At 41.1% G+C, this 15,652-nt stretch overlaps 1 protein-coding gene across 3 annotated transcripts in view; it reads left to right on the plus strand.

Moving 5' to 3' along the window:
* The window catches only part of LOC135485513 (uncharacterized), a 48,110-nt gene extending 40,992 nt beyond the window's left edge, over nucleotides 1-7,118 (plus strand). For 2 of the 3 annotated variants that reach the window (XM_064767609.1, XM_064767610.1), the window contains exons 10-15: nucleotides 228-345; nucleotides 509-696; nucleotides 834-988; nucleotides 1,325-1,508; nucleotides 1,757-2,121; nucleotides 2,383-7,118. In XM_064767609.1, the coding sequence (XP_064623679.1) occupies nucleotides 228-345; nucleotides 509-696; nucleotides 834-988; nucleotides 1,325-1,508; nucleotides 1,757-2,121; nucleotides 2,383-2,572 (1,200 nt within the window). In that variant the 3' untranslated portion in view covers nucleotides 2,573-7,118. The remainder of the gene's footprint in view (nucleotides 1-227; nucleotides 346-508; nucleotides 697-833; nucleotides 989-1,324; nucleotides 1,509-1,756; nucleotides 2,122-2,382) is intronic. The other variant, XM_064767611.1, reaches the window with a different exon arrangement.
* Nucleotides 7,119-15,652: the final 8,534 nt, after the last annotated feature.

Below are 15,652 nucleotides of genomic sequence, written 5' to 3' on the forward strand. Positions count from 1 at the left end.
AGTAGTTTTGACTCAAGTTGTTACTGTGACCTTTATTTAAACAAGCCAAAAGAAGCGGAACTTTCTTGTGAGAAAAATCTTGCTTGGAAAGTACCTGTTGTATAGAGACGGTGTGTCATATCTAAAATTCAGCATCTTCCAGAAGATGATGAATTTGTTCACGTCTGTTTTCTAGTTGAGCAAAATGTCCCTCTGGCAATTCATTTTCTTGTTATCTTGTTTTTCAGGCTGAAATCTTGGCGACCTGCCAGACGAACATAAAGTGCCTGCAGACGATTATTCAGACGCTAGTGGAGACTGACGGATCCCTGTGTGTCGGTGATGATGACTTCCTCACAGTCCAGAGTAAGTCATACCTCCCAATCTGGATGACGTCGGGATCATTGGGCAAAATTGTGACAAGTTGTTAATACGATCATACACTCTGTTGAAGTGAAAGTCTGATAGGTGCTTCAATGGACCCCGATTTATCATATCATATGGTTAACCAAGTACCTTGTTGTTTCAGATACGATTGATCAATGGACGCTGCATCGCAACATCGCCATCCAGAGGCAGGAACAGTCGAAGCAGCTGTGTCAGCTCTACCAGGAGATGGTCGCCGTCAAGAATTGCCTCGACGACACTGAGGACTTGATGGATGTCAATCAGTACCCTGATCACTTCAGCTTGGAACAGATCATCAAAATCCTGCAGGTAAATTGGGTCTGACGTGTTAAACTAGGATTGCTGTTTATGATAGGTGTTAAAGTATTCAGTTCTGTAGGGTCTGCTGTGTAGAATGTTTTGGCAGTTGTTTAACACAATCTTAAGCAACATCTTCTACCCTTCAGGATAAGAAGTTGGACCTTCACCAGCAGCGCGCCAAGCTGGAAGCACTGAAGGAGAATATCCAAGTGTTCTCGACCACTTACCCGGACGTCAGGATGGACCGCTTCCAGGTGGAGATTCTGAACCTTACTGCCAACGGCGCAAAAGTCAGTGACCAGTAAGTTCATTTTTTGCTCAGTGGCGGTGTGGTCCTGTGGTCAATGTGTTGGACTTGTAATCTGAACTGCGTGTGGAGTCAGTGCCAGACTCTGCACTTTGCTTGTGATTTTGTCATCCAGATTGGCTCGTCGTTAGATCGAGACGTAAAACTAGGTTTCCTTGTCCTTGGAGTCTATTGCCAGGTCAGGCAAAGACCTCGTCCAAGTGAGAGCCATGAGTACCTCGTGATGGAACCTTGCTTCGTGGCCAAAAGTGGAATCCATTGGCCAATTCACCCCATTTGCATCTGTACGCTGAACCATTCCATAAATTTGTCTTTATCTTTATTCTTTAGGCTTAGTGTTCGCTTCTCAGAGTTCCAATCTCTCCTCATCTGTTGGTACGACTACAATGAGACGCACAAAGAACTCTCCTACTTCTTGAGTAAAGAAAGGCAGCTACTGCAGTGTCTGGAAATGACGCTGTCTATAATGGAGTTCACCACTGAGCAGCGCCGGGCGGTGGTCCGTGATCTCAAGGTTGGTAGCCTCATAAAACCTGGTTTACAGTCAAATTCACTTTTGAATTCATCTGCATTCACTCAAACAGCCTGGGTAGTTCTACAGTAAAATCACAATCAAGTACATTATGTAGGTTCTGTTTTATCAAACCGTTGCACCTGAGCAACAGTTACAGTACTGAAGTCTTTGTGGTATGGCATTGTAGTTCTGTATAAAGCCGGAAGAAACGTCAATTGACAAACCATTTATGCTTCAATTATTTGCAGGGAATGCTGAAAGATTTTAACATGTACGAACAAAAGCTGACTGCCATGCGGCGTCTGTCTAACGAGGTGCTGTCAATCTGCGACAAGGAAAAGCAGTTGGAGATCCGGGCCGAGGTAGCAATGGCCAGCAATGAACTGGCGGAGTTACGCAAACGTTCCCAAGATACCATGACAAAGTGCATTGAGCATTGCGGTGACCTACCTCTCGATATTGGAATCGACGACGACACAGATTCGGGCATCGGAATCCATCGAAGGACAGAGTCGATGATGGGGATTGAAACGATTGGTGCTGCATCTGTCTCCACGGAGACTGAGGTGTTTGCTACTGCTGCTGCTACCCAGACACCGTATGATATTGAGAGGTAGGCCCCATTTTGACAGTTAAGGCTAAGACTCCCTGGCTCTGGTAGATTATATGGTTTAATCATGGAAGAATTAGACCAGATTCCTTAGGACAGCCGCAAACTAAAACAGATCTTTTCAAATTGTATGTCCCTGTAATACTGTACATTCATTACAAAGCTTGACGTCACTGTCTGAAAGAAGCCATGTCCTGATGTCATTTACAGGTCATCGTAACACATTTGTCATCCTCATCAAGTTACCTTCTTTGTTCTTTTCAGAGGTGAACCCGTGAAGGCCAAAAAGGAAGAATACTCGCTCATGAAGTTGCTGGTACGGATGGCGCTACCATTCCAGCTGGCCATCCTTGTCCTCTATGGCATCCTCTGCTTCTTCGACCGTGACGGCCAACCTGGTTTACTCTCGTTTTCACCAACACTCAGATATGTCCGTGGTCCACCACCGACCTGAGCTTTGAGGTTGTATGGTCCACTGTCTCTGCGTGGAAGTATGGTCCACTGTCTCTGCATGGACTAAGTGCCTGAGCTGGTCCTCATCCTTCAGAAACAATGAACTGCAGTGGTGTTGTCTGAAAAAGCTATAAGTCAGCCACTTGCAGGATGGGTGCCTGGACAATTCACCAGTGTGAAGAATGAGATGTAATGTGAGAACTCGAATCAACATGTGTGCAATTTCAGAACTCTACTGTTCTAGTGCAATGTTGCTGTGAAAGGAGATGAGGACTTTGGTTTCAAGGCAGAGTTGGTTACTTATCAAGCTGGCGATGAATAAGGACTTCAGGTGGTGGGCTAGGAATGCATAAATGAATTGAGATGGTGAACAAAGTCGAAAGATGCTAATCTTGGAATTTGCAGATGCAGAACTTTGGTTTCTGTCACGTGTACAATTCTAGAATTTGCTTCGTGACATGTAAAGTTGTAGAGTGTTGTTAAATTGGAATATGTTCTCTGGCTCTGATTGCATGCAAGGACAAGGTCCTGTTCATGTGCATGTTTATCAGGCGTTATGTATTGATTAATGCGTATGTTACAGAGTCATGTCATGAATTCATGTGTATGTAGGCTGTTATGTTACCGATCGCGTTTGGTTTTGTGGCCGCCTCATTAAATCATGTGCATCTTATGGAATGAAATATACACAGAGTTCTGATCATACAATGTAGCATGATATCAAGGTTAATATATCACGCATGCTACCTTGTACTTATTGAAGAATTTATGAAAAAGAGAGCCAGGAGGGTGAGCGAGAAAAGGCATCCGGCTTTTATAGGTGAGCGGTAATGATGTTGGCTACTACTTGACCCAGCGCACATTCACATTGAGTCTCTCATGCTCAGCTTTTGGTGGCAGAATGCTATTGTGCGTGTGCGAGACTCACTAATAGGACAGCTGGTGCCACCTAGCCGTTAACATCAACATTATCTCCCACCCTGATAAGCTTGATGTTATGTCCTGTAAGGACTCAGAAGGGGTGTACATAATCATGTAGTCAACTTAACTTAAGGTCCACAAGTTTGTCTTATTTGTACTCAAGTGTGGCTTTCTGCATGTGTTTTAAATGACCTGATAAAAAGTTAAAATACCAAAAATCGAGTTACATGAAGTTTGGTGTGTTTGCGATTGCACTGAGACAGATATATTATCTTTTGCATGAACTATTTCATGTAAACAATGTAATGTATTAGTGTGACAAGGTAACTTGTGGCTATCAGGCAGTTTGAGAGTCTGATGGTATTATCAGTGCATTATACTCATTAAATATGCAGCTTGAGTGATGCATTTGTTGCTGTGCATCCATTGTATATTGCAAAACATATGCAGTACTTGTACCAGGGTTGTAAATGGCATCATGGCATGCCTCGTAACAGTTTGATGGAATTTTGTAAGGGCTGAGTGATATTCCATCAGCTAACTAAAGGAACAGAAATTCATCAGAAAGCACTACCGGGTATTCAGTATGCTCTATACCTTGGTGTGCAAATTCAAATAGTTTTAGAATAAATGTATTGTATTTATACTTGTTCACGTCTGGATGTGTGAACATGTATTAGGTCTACATTGTATGCAATTAGAAGTACATCAGAGGGATGGTATGTTCCTAGTTGGAGCTCTGGGGGACAAAATATATGTATGGGGGGAGGGGGAGGGCAGTCTATGATTGGGGAAAAGTGGAGAACAATGATGTCTGTCATGTCGAATATCAGTGACCTGCCACAGACACAAACTCTAGAAGTGAAATTTCAACAAAATTTTATTTTTTGGAACAATCAAGATTTCAAGTAACTATTTTACGAAGTTAAAATCATCAATTGTATTTGACAATTTTATCACGTCACTTGTTATAAAACTCTTCTTACTGAAAACTGCTGATATCTGTGAATGGTATTTTGGTTATTACGGTGGACACTAGTTATACCAGAGGTCATTTCTATGCGATTGAGTTTGAGGCGTAGAGTATTTTAATCATTTAAAAACTGAACGCAATTGTGACCGTTTGATACTCTGGTGGTCAGTTTCATTTTGTATAAACCTTAAAAATCAGTTCATTTTCCACTTTCAGTAATTGATTTGCCATCCGTCTCGTGCAGCTTTCCACCATATTAGACTTGTTACTATGGTTACTGGTTTGTTGATGTCCCACGACAAAACTATGCAATGGCTTGTTGTGTGTTACACGCACATGTCCGGTTTTAACCTTTTTAAGTCAATCACGAAATACTTTGAAATTGTTGTTATGTTGACAAGTTATGTAGAGATACTGTAGTTCTACTAGTTTTCAACAGGTCTAGATTCAGATTTTGGGTGTATTTTTTTCTTTGGCAAGGGGAAGTCTTTGGTGACCTTAAGTTCTGTTTTTAAATTAAGGGTCACGACATTAACAATGTTAGACCTAAGATTCTGGGCTATGGGGTGGTCTACTGATTTAGAAAATCTGATTATGTCCAGCTCCAGTTGTTTTAACCTGGTGGCATTTGATTCGTAATTTGGGGTATCGTAATCTTGAGAAATTTCCCTTTATCATATTTTCAATTCTATGAGTTCTAAATGAAGAAAAGATTTTGATACATCTGGAGATTTAAATTTTTTTGACAAAAAATCATCGCTCAACAGTATATCGTCAGTTCTGAAGAAACTCAAAATGATTACAGAATTTGAAAGTTTCAGGTGAATTTTTATAAGCATCAAAAAGATGAAAAGTTGCATTTATCTGTAAGTCGACTTTTATATAATATTCAAATGTATATAGATAACCAATTTGGTTTTAGACGGGCAGTACTATACAGCTGCAAATAGACCTTGCACGTTGTGAGGTGACCCAGGGTTCTGGGTCCCTACACATAGTGCAAACAGCTTCTAACTAGTCATTATGTGTATATGTTGTTTTCAAGTACTCAAAAATATGTATTTATTTATCAGGTACTGAGCCAAAATGATACTTTCAGGGTCATTTAGGTTGATTTTGTTAAATTTTTATGATTTTTACGTAAAAAAATTGTTAAGTGAAATTTTAGGACTGACAGAGATTCTGGAGTTCTGTTTGAAACTGCCTTTAATCTAACGAGGCCATTCGTCATCATTCCGGCTCATACCTGTGAGATTACATTGTTGTAGAGAATTACATCCTGAGGTTTATTTTATCCTTGGTTAGATTAGACTAGCATGGCCCTTGGAAGGACAAAGGGGATTTCTTTAACCTGCATGTAAAAGTCTTGTGAATTTTTATTGAATTGATACCAAAATTTGTTGCAATGGGAAATTTTACTTCAATAATCTCGCATTAATTTGTATGTTGGAGCATTTTTTAAGGGACTTCAATGTGTTTGGGAAAGTCGAGTTACCCTTAGTCCTTGTAAGGGATTTAGGCAGATATTTCGGGCTGAAGTTGACGCTAAATCCAGTATAAATTTTACGGAATGGTGTGCTGTATGTCATTTATTTTTTGTACAGATTCGAGCTGTCAGCTTTCTTCTGGAAAAACTTTAATTGAGAGTGGTGTAAATTTGGTTCATTCGAAATAGGTCTATTATTTTCTTACTAGATGTCTCTCAGTTAAGTCATGTTGACCTGGGCGGAAACCAGGTAGACTTTTACTTAAACACTACGGACCATCAATCTGATTTTCACCAAATTGGCATGATAATTGATTCGAAAAACAGTTCAACAGAAAATACATGTATCAATTCTTATAATCATCTGCAGGTCAGACAAATGATTTTCTTTTAATTCAGTTTAAATTTTGAAATCAAGAATTTGGTGTTCATCGGATAATTCACCTTTCCTGGGAGACTGAAGGTTACTTCATTAATTTTGTGGTGCTTGAACTTCTGTTTTAAGTTTTTTCCAACTGAAATATCCAGTATTATGATTTGTAGCAGTTTTGTCTGTCACGTCTTACTGTGTAGGCTTGTAAAACGTACTCATGTATAAGGTTTATACTGTGGTCCATTTCAGTTTAAGTTGACCTGTAGAGCCTAACAAAGTTGAACACTATCAGTGGCAGTTTTATTGGTTTTATTATTCACCCTGAATTGAACTTGGCTTAGTGTAGCCTGCTTCCTGGATAACTAGAAGATAAATCCACGCATTAGAAATTGCATCCCTTTGACAAAGCCCTTAGATCTTGGGCAGTTATTGAAGTCAGTCAAAAAGTAGGTCTGTATGACTTCAATATGTCGTCTATTGGTCTTGAATTATTCATTGTGCTCATACATGTAGCAGTGCTCCATGTCCATTAGCCTTTGGGAGATAATGATGAATATTTCGATAATTGATTAGTTACAAGGTAATATCGAAATAATCTGAAGGTTTGCGATGGAAGGATGATGAGGAAGGGGTGACAAGAAATTTATTAAGAGCAGGGAAGAGTTTGATGGAAATTGGAGCACTGCTATGTCTGTAGTTCAGGACCCAAATAAACTTTTGTATGAATTCACCACTACTAAAAAATAAATACAATCTGTACTATTCGACAGTAATAAATATTTTCTTATATCTTCCTTTGAAATATGTTCTGGCTCATTCATTCTTCTGGCAACCGAACAAGAAGGGAGCGGTTGTCTCTCTTCTTGTGACATCTTGACATCGTGTGACATGGGTTTGAGCCAAGCCCCTGCAGCCAAACCTCAAGGGTGGCCTCCAGGAGAGCTGCTGATGACCCTCTGATGATAATTGAACCCACAACCTCCCGATTGGCCCAGCGCTCTATTGGCTGCCATGACATACTTTCTAGCCTTCGTGTAGAGCACTATTCCTAGATGTCAGAGTCTGGATAACCCAAATCAAAGTCTGTCAACCAGGTTGAATCACGCCTTGGAGGTACTCATCAGAATTTTTCATTTGAGGGATCAACCCGACCGTTTGATGATCGGGCCTTGAGGCTCAACCACGGCCAACGTGGAACCATTTCACGACGTTTACAAAAGATAGATGATAAAAAACAACATGAAAAATAGCAGACAGAAAATAAAAAACACATAAAAACGCTCCTTTTACTGCTCCAAATTCAACGTATTCTTACTCGTAGAGCATCTATGTTTCTGCTCAGTTAATAATCTATAGGTCTGTACATAAGAATAACCATTCATTACTTTCATTTAGACGTGTTTGACGTATATGGCAATAGTTTTGGTGGCGGGATTTTCAAAATCTGAAATGGTCTGATGACAGATGACATGTCATCCAGTGCATGCATGTTGTTTCATGTTTGGAGCCCCCCACCATCTGGCTCTGGCTCTGCCTCTTACTTGTCTCTCATGAAATGTATATGATAACTTCCGTGCCTGTGTGATCAGCAAGTTGAACAATATTCCAGATTAAATTCCATCATGACATCGAGCTGGAATGGTCTCCCATCTGTTGATGAACCGTCAAACATCTCAATTGAGATTCGCATGGATCCGTCGCCTACAACATTACCTGCTCTCGTTGTAGAAGACGCTGTTGGGCTGAGCCACCAAAATCTAACCAGCCATGATCAAGAGTAAGTTACGTCATGTGGTCGGTGAAGTCGAAGTATTTAGCATAAGAGTTTTGTGATCTTTTCATAAGTCATCACAAATTAATTGTCATGTCAATTTCCTACACGTAATTGATATCAGATTTGAAGGTCAAATAGAACAACGTGCCAAAATTTAAGAAAGGGGAGTATAGGCAGGAGCCAGAATTATATGCAAGGTAAGCCAGATTAAGTTACACAAAGGAACCGACGGATCTCTACTAGATCTTCTCGTCTTAACATTTCATTGACATTGCAGACGGTCTGATCCAAGCAGTTTTGTGCCAGAGGAAAGAATAAAGTCATGGATTCAAGATATCCCTTCAGTAAGTTTTAGGATATGAGGTATCATGTTCACAAACTACCAAGACTACAATTTCATAAATGATTTTAAAGTTTGTTTTTTTAAATTCTTTTTAAAATGCCATTCGAGGATTTGACAAGCACAGATATAACTTATGGATTCTTTCAAGGAAATTTCTTAAATCTATTTATTTTTCATTTCACTTTCAGAATGAAGGCCTATCAACATGGTGAGTGTAAGCCATTCAGTCGAATTAATATTGTGGTCACTGAGAGAAATCTTCATTTCCTGCAATAGCCCCATTTCAATAATTGCTGTGGGCCAAAAAAACATCAGATCAGAATAGATTTTAAGAAAAATACAAATCCCCAAGTAGTTTGGTACTGTTTTCAAGAAAGGGAAACGGTAGCAACAAATAGGATCATTGTTTGTTCTAAGTATGTTGTTGATGTCATTATTTAATTGGTAGGGAGCCCACTGCAGCTAAATCAGAGACTGATGATGAAGAAGAAGCTGACAACCGGAGAACGAAACGTATGTATTCATCGCCTCCCTTCTTTTCAGATGGTTGTAGTAAACACATTGGTATTTTCGAATTTCGGGGAAATTGGAAGGGGTCTGTTCAGAGTCTGCATCTCAAGAAGAAAATCCAAGAAAAATGCTGCTAATATTGAAAGGGTATGCTCCATCAGTTGTATTACGTTGTATGTAAAAGGTCCTGATATACAGATACATAAAATTGCAAGTCCACGAAAATATTGCTTTTACAGTTGATAGCGGCGCAAGTGCAAATCGATTAAAGCAGCTCATGCGTCAAGATTCTAATGACGATCCTTACCAGTCAGCCAAGATGTCTACTAAAGGACGCTACATGCCGATACCGTATAATGATCCGACCGTGTCCAAGCCGAGTCTTGATGTGATAGCAAGAAAGTATGTTTAAAAAGAATTAAAAGATCGACACGACTTGTTACAATGCTGTGTGCAGTCCTTATAACCTCGCAATCAGTAAAAAAAGCATTCATGACAGCCGCCTGCTTTCACATAAATATTTCACAATTTCACTAGGTACCCCTTAATACTTCTAGGTGAAAAGAAGCCAGATGTTAAGTGCCTTGCTTGAGGATACACTTTCAAAACAGCAGTGATCCTTCTGATATCAAACCCACTACTTCCTGATTATGAGCCCAATACTTGAACCGCTCTAACAACTGATCCTTGAAGCATCTGTTTTGATCTTCAAACAGATTATCCTTGCATAATGCCAAGAAACCAGATGGAAGAGCCACTGGCACTGGGAAGCAACAGTCATTGCTGGAGATGGTGAAACGTCGGAGATCAAGCCTACCAGCCAGCGCAGATTCATATGTTCAGCTGATGGGCGCAAGGTCAAAATCCAGGGCTGGACAAGTGCCGTCAGCATTAAGTATAACCACTGCAGTATCTGGTACTGGTAGGTTTAAAGCAAAGTTTTGATTGATGATTTTAAAGATGTATCCTTGAATCTGAGTGTTGAGATGTGTATTGCCAGGGTTATTTAAGGCACCATGTAACTGTGACCTTGGATTTCTGTCTTCAGCAATTTTAAGACAGACTATTCCTTCTCCTAGCCTGGTTGCTTGCTAAACCCTCAGGAGGTCGGTTTCCGCACAGGCCCTCAATCCTACATGTAAGAGGAGTTTGTAGATATCTTAATATAACATATTTTGATTGAACAATTAGTATATTTGTTCCAAATTTCAGCACTCCAGAACTCGGCAAGTACATCCGAGGTAAGCTTCAACTCATTGTGTGTATCCTTGACAATCACACGGACCGGTCCTCTAAGTAAAGACAAGATGATATGTGCATACTGAGTATCACTCATAACTCAGAGGAGAAATTAGGCTGGTTGATCCATTAGGGATTTGCTTCTGATCATGATATACTGAGTGATAAATTGAACTACATGTATTTGTCTTTTGTTTCAGTCTTCCAAAGCTACAAAGAAGGTTGTTGATAAAGGTATGCTAATACTAATAACCAACCCCCAATAAAGTTCAGAGGTTAGCCCATTTCATGTACACACGCTAACTGATACCTTTGATATAGTTCTTGAATTTAGCAATAATGTTTTGACACTGACTTGTTCTTTATCACAGAGTTATTTTGTATTTTAAAAGGATTTGGAATTTTTCAGGTAACCTGAACTTCAGAGTATTGGCCAAACTTCGAATGATGACCAAGGGGGTTGACAAGACTGTTGATGCAATCAACAAATTTGCAACGGTAACTATATCAATTACTATCATCTGGTGTTCCTAGGCACTTTTCAGGACCACCCTGTAGGCCTAAAAAATTATAAAACATGTACAGCGTATGCAAGTGACCCCCTGCAAATTTGACACCTCCCCCTCCACATTTAGATGCATACGTATTCAAAGTATGACCCCTAAAGAAATGGGGAACAGCAGGGTTTCAAAGTTTGAGACTGTAGGGACTGGGCATCACCATTAAACAAGGGAGATTGTTCAGAAGTTGTACATTTCAATTTTAGGATTCCACTCATTTAAAGTATATCAAGGATACAGCTGAGATGGTTGAAATAACAGTGAGTATTGTCCGACATTCCATCAGAGCTAAACATGCTAGAAACCTTCTGGGACTAATAGTATCCAGACCAGTGCAGGATTGTTGAAGATCAGTCTGAGTGAATGGTAAGATGAGACTTGTCTCTTTGCAGATTCCGGTCCCCATTCAGATATCAATATACATGAAGGTGTTGCCAATTCTCCACGACACATGCAAGAGTGAGTATTACCAAGAATTAATAGACACTAAGAATTTTCGGAACATACAGGCAGGAAGGCCAGCTGAGACTGTAAATTCTATTACTTCAGTGGACAGATATTTTCATCACAAACAATATGATACCTCGTTTAGCTCTGAACTCCCAGAGATAAAGTCTTTGTCTAACATATTGAGTAAAATTCTATTCTTTTTCCTTCAGCTTACAACAGTGAACTTGGCCCCAAACATCCACTGACAACACAGGCATTGGATAAACAGGAACTTTTCAGAAATCATTTGGAAAGTATGATGAAGACAATGGGATAAAAACAGTTGCTATAGATTGCATTGTGTACCCACAGTCTCGGCACCTGATGTAAAAAGAATCGAATTTTTTCCTCCTCTGATGGAGTAGAGTCATGACATCCTGCTCCACTGACCATTCAAAACATCTGACTTATTCGCTAGGCATCGCTGTGGAGGAATGCAGATACAGGACACTTACGGCTTTGGAGTGTCAGGTGTTGCAATCTTTTTGAAGAATGTATAAGGTAGTCCATTTCTGAGTGCAATACTGCTCCCTTCAATCATCAGTTGAGCAACTATTATCCATTTTGTGATAGATCTAGTCAATAGAAATTTTTACTGATTGTTATAATTTCTTTATCATTTTCATTATTGTTCTGCTGTTATCTGTCTTGTTGTTGCCAATATTCAGAAAATAAATCAAATATTTTGAAATCAGTCTCATCTTAGTTATGTCTCAGGTTTCATCAAGTAACCTACTTCATGTAGCACCTCGGGTCAGGCTTGATGCAACACATTGGGAGAATTTCACCAGTCTCTTGAGATGATGGTCACTTCTGAGCTTGCAAGACTGGTTGTCCTGTTCCCAACTGGTGAGCCATGTTCTTACCACCACAAACAGTCACAATCTAAACCCACAACGTCGAAATCATCAATGCTTTTAAAGGACAGTATTCAACCACAGACACTAAGTATCTCCAGCTGGAAGAGTAAGAGCTTATAACCAGCTGGAAGAGTAATGAGCCAACCATTGTTTGATCTCATTGAGGACTGTCTTAAACTCGTCACAATCATCTGACAACATCAATGTTTGAGGACAGTTTTCGACCAGACACTGAATCTATAACCAGCTGAAAGAGTTGTGAACCATAATCTCCCTTGCTACACGGGATGTCTCAAAAAAGCATGCATGAAGCATTCCTCAATAGCCTGGCATGAAGACATCGTCACAAACGATCTGTGTCTGACCGAAAGGACACAGTGTCACAATCTTCCCTGCATGCGGTACATGATATCTCTGAAAAGGATATGTAAAGCCTTTTAAGGGCCTGAAGACATCGTCACAACCTATTTCGGTCTGACCAAATGGAGAAACTCTTACAATCTTCCTTGCTGTACTGAACGGGGTGACTCATAGAAAAGCCTCTGCGGTGCTTCGAGGCAATGACGAAATCTTCACCCCCTATCTCTGTCGGACCAACAGATTGTCGCAATCTTCCTCGCTATTCAGGCTGTCTCAGAAAAGGATCTACAGAGACTCGAGGACATGAAGACATCGTCACAACCCATGTCTGTCTGACCAAATGGACAAGCTGTTACAATCTTCTTTGCTGTACTGAACAGGGTGTCTCATAGAAAAGGCTTTGTAGTGCTTCGAAGGCATGATCAAGACATCGTCACAACTGAGCACTGCCGGACCAAAGGGATCTATAGTACATCGATTGCATGAAGACATCGTCATCACAACCTTTCTCTGTCTGACCAAACTGAACATACTGTTGCAATCTTCCTTTCTATGCAGGATGTCTCAGTAAAGGATCTGTAATGCCCCGGGGCCTGGAGACATTGTCAAACCCACCTCTGTATGACCAAATGAACATAAAATCGCAATGTTTATTGCTCTAAACGATGTCTCATCCAGCAAAGGATCTGTTGAGCATCGAGGGCCTGAAGTCATCGTCCCAACCTATCTCTGTCTGACCAAAAGGACATACTGTTGCAGTCTTCCTTGCTATCAAGATGTCTCGGAAAAGGGTCTGTAGTGGTTTGAGGGCCTGAAGACATCGCCACAACCTATCTCTATCTGACCAAATGGACAGACTGTTACAACCTTCCTTGCTATGCAGGATAGAAAAGGATCCGTAGTGCTTCAAAGACCTGAAGACATCATAACATATCTGCCTGACCAAATGAATGGCAGACTGTTTGCAGTCTTTCTTACTATCTAGGATGTCTCAGAGAAGATAGTGCCTCGGGTCTTGAAGACATCGTCCCAACCTATCTCTATCTGACCAAGTGGACAGACTGTCGCAATCTTCCTTGGTATACAAGATGTCTAAGAAAAGGACCTGGAGTGCTCCGAGGGCCAGAAGACATCGTCACAACCGACCTCTATCTGACCAAATGGACAGACTGTTGCGATCTTGCTTGCTATACAGGATGTCTCAGAAATGATCTGTAGTTCTACGAGGGCCTGAAGACATCGTCACAGCCTATCTCTGTCTGACCAAATGGAAAAACTGTTACAATTTTCCTTGCAGGATGTCTCAGAAAAGGTTCTGCAGTGCTTCCAGGGCCTGAAGACATCGTCACAACCTATCTCTATCTGACCAAATTGACAGACTGTTACAACCTTCCTTGCTATGCAGGAAAGAAAAGTATCTGTAGTGCTTCGAGGGCCTGAAGACATCATAACATATCTGCCTGACCAAATGGATAGCAGACCTGGCAGTCGTTCTTACTATAGGATGTCTCAGAGAAGGATAGTGCCTCGGGGCTTGAAGACATCATCACAACACATTTTGTCTGACCAAGTGCACTGTTGCAATCTTCCTTTCTATGAAGGACAGAAAAATTTCTACGGAGCCTCGAGGGCATGAGGACATTGCCTCAAGTTATCTTTGTCTTACCAAATGGACAGACTGAAGTTGCAATCTCTCTTGCTACACGTATGATCTATCAGAAAGGGATCTACAGAGCCTCGATTGAGGACTCGAAGACATCGTTACAACCTATCTCTGTCTGACCAAGTGGACATACTCAAGTTGCAATCTCCAATGCTATACAGGATGTCTAAGAAAATACTCTGTAGTGCATCGGGGCCTGAATGCATTGTCACAACCTACCTCTGTCTCCCCAAAGGACATACTGTTGCAATGTTCCTCGCCATACAGGATGCCTTCGAAAATGATCTATAGAGCCTCGATGGCATGAAGACACCGCCACAACCTCTTGCTGACCGAATAGGCAGACTGTTGCAATCTCCCTTGCTATACACGATGTCTCGGGCCCTATCAGTAGTTGTGTATTCGTCTTTCTTCCTTGGCCTCGGAGATGATTTCTGCCTCATTCAGGAGTCTCTGCTTTACCCAAGATGGTGGTTGTTCCGCCTGCAATGCCCGGGTCTCCTCCGCAATTGTCCTCACCTCTTCTTCAAGAGACACTCAGAAGTCACCGAAAGGTTCATCTGCTCCACCAGCTGGAAGAGGTTCTTAACTGGCGAACCAGTTTGATTGCTGAGGACAGTCTTGAACCAGTCACAGTTCTTAAACATTGAAGGTGTTGACGTTGTGGTTGTTCTGAGCGCTTATTGAGTAAGATACCAGGGTGTCCTGGGATGTGAGCGTCTTCGGCTTTGGGATCTGCAGGGTGATCGAGATCAAGTTGCTAATAACCAACTCATGGCGCAGTTTGCTGACTAAACTCAGCGATTCAGTCAGGATCAGCGCGTGGCTTTGCTCATTGGTGTTCTGTATCAACCATACCAGGGCATCCTGTAACGCTTCCCCTTCAGCCTGGGATGAGGACGACCTTTTAGGTCTGCGAGATGACCATAATCGAATATGGTAGATTGTTCCCCCTGTCCATTCCAATCACGATGGTTGGTGCCCACTCATAGATATACTTTAATAGGTTGTATAGAAATGCCGAGGTAGTCAATCCTGTCCCTACAGTTACGAGAGCCAATGACGGGTGGTTTCAATATGGGGTGCCTCCCCAACTCAACCCATCTGATGCTGTAAATCGGACAGATTTCCTCCATTCTTTCGCTTGCATAACGTATCTATGACTACATTGTTGGCCCCAGAGAGTCACTGTATTCGAGGACGTTGATCCAATGTCTTGAACTAGTCACAATCTGGAGACAACAATTTCAATGTTTGAGGACAATTTCGACCAAAGACACTGCATGTGTAGTCAGCTAAATGCGTAACAACTTCTCAACTGGTGAACCATGGTTTGATCACTGAGGACAATCTTGAACTAGTCACAACCTGGAGACCACAACGTCAATACCTTCAATGTTTGAGGACAGTTTTCGAGTAATAGGTTCTCAACTAGAACTAGTCATAACCTGGACCATAGCGTCAGCACCATCAATGTTTGAGGACTGTTTTCGACCAAAGACACTGCATTTATAACGAGCTGAGAGTAAC

The sequence above is a fragment of the Lineus longissimus genome, chromosome 3 (assembly GCF_910592395.1).
Source record: "Lineus longissimus chromosome 3, tnLinLong1.2, whole genome shotgun sequence".
Classification (NCBI taxonomy): domain Eukaryota; kingdom Metazoa; phylum Nemertea; class Pilidiophora; order Heteronemertea; family Lineidae; genus Lineus; species Lineus longissimus.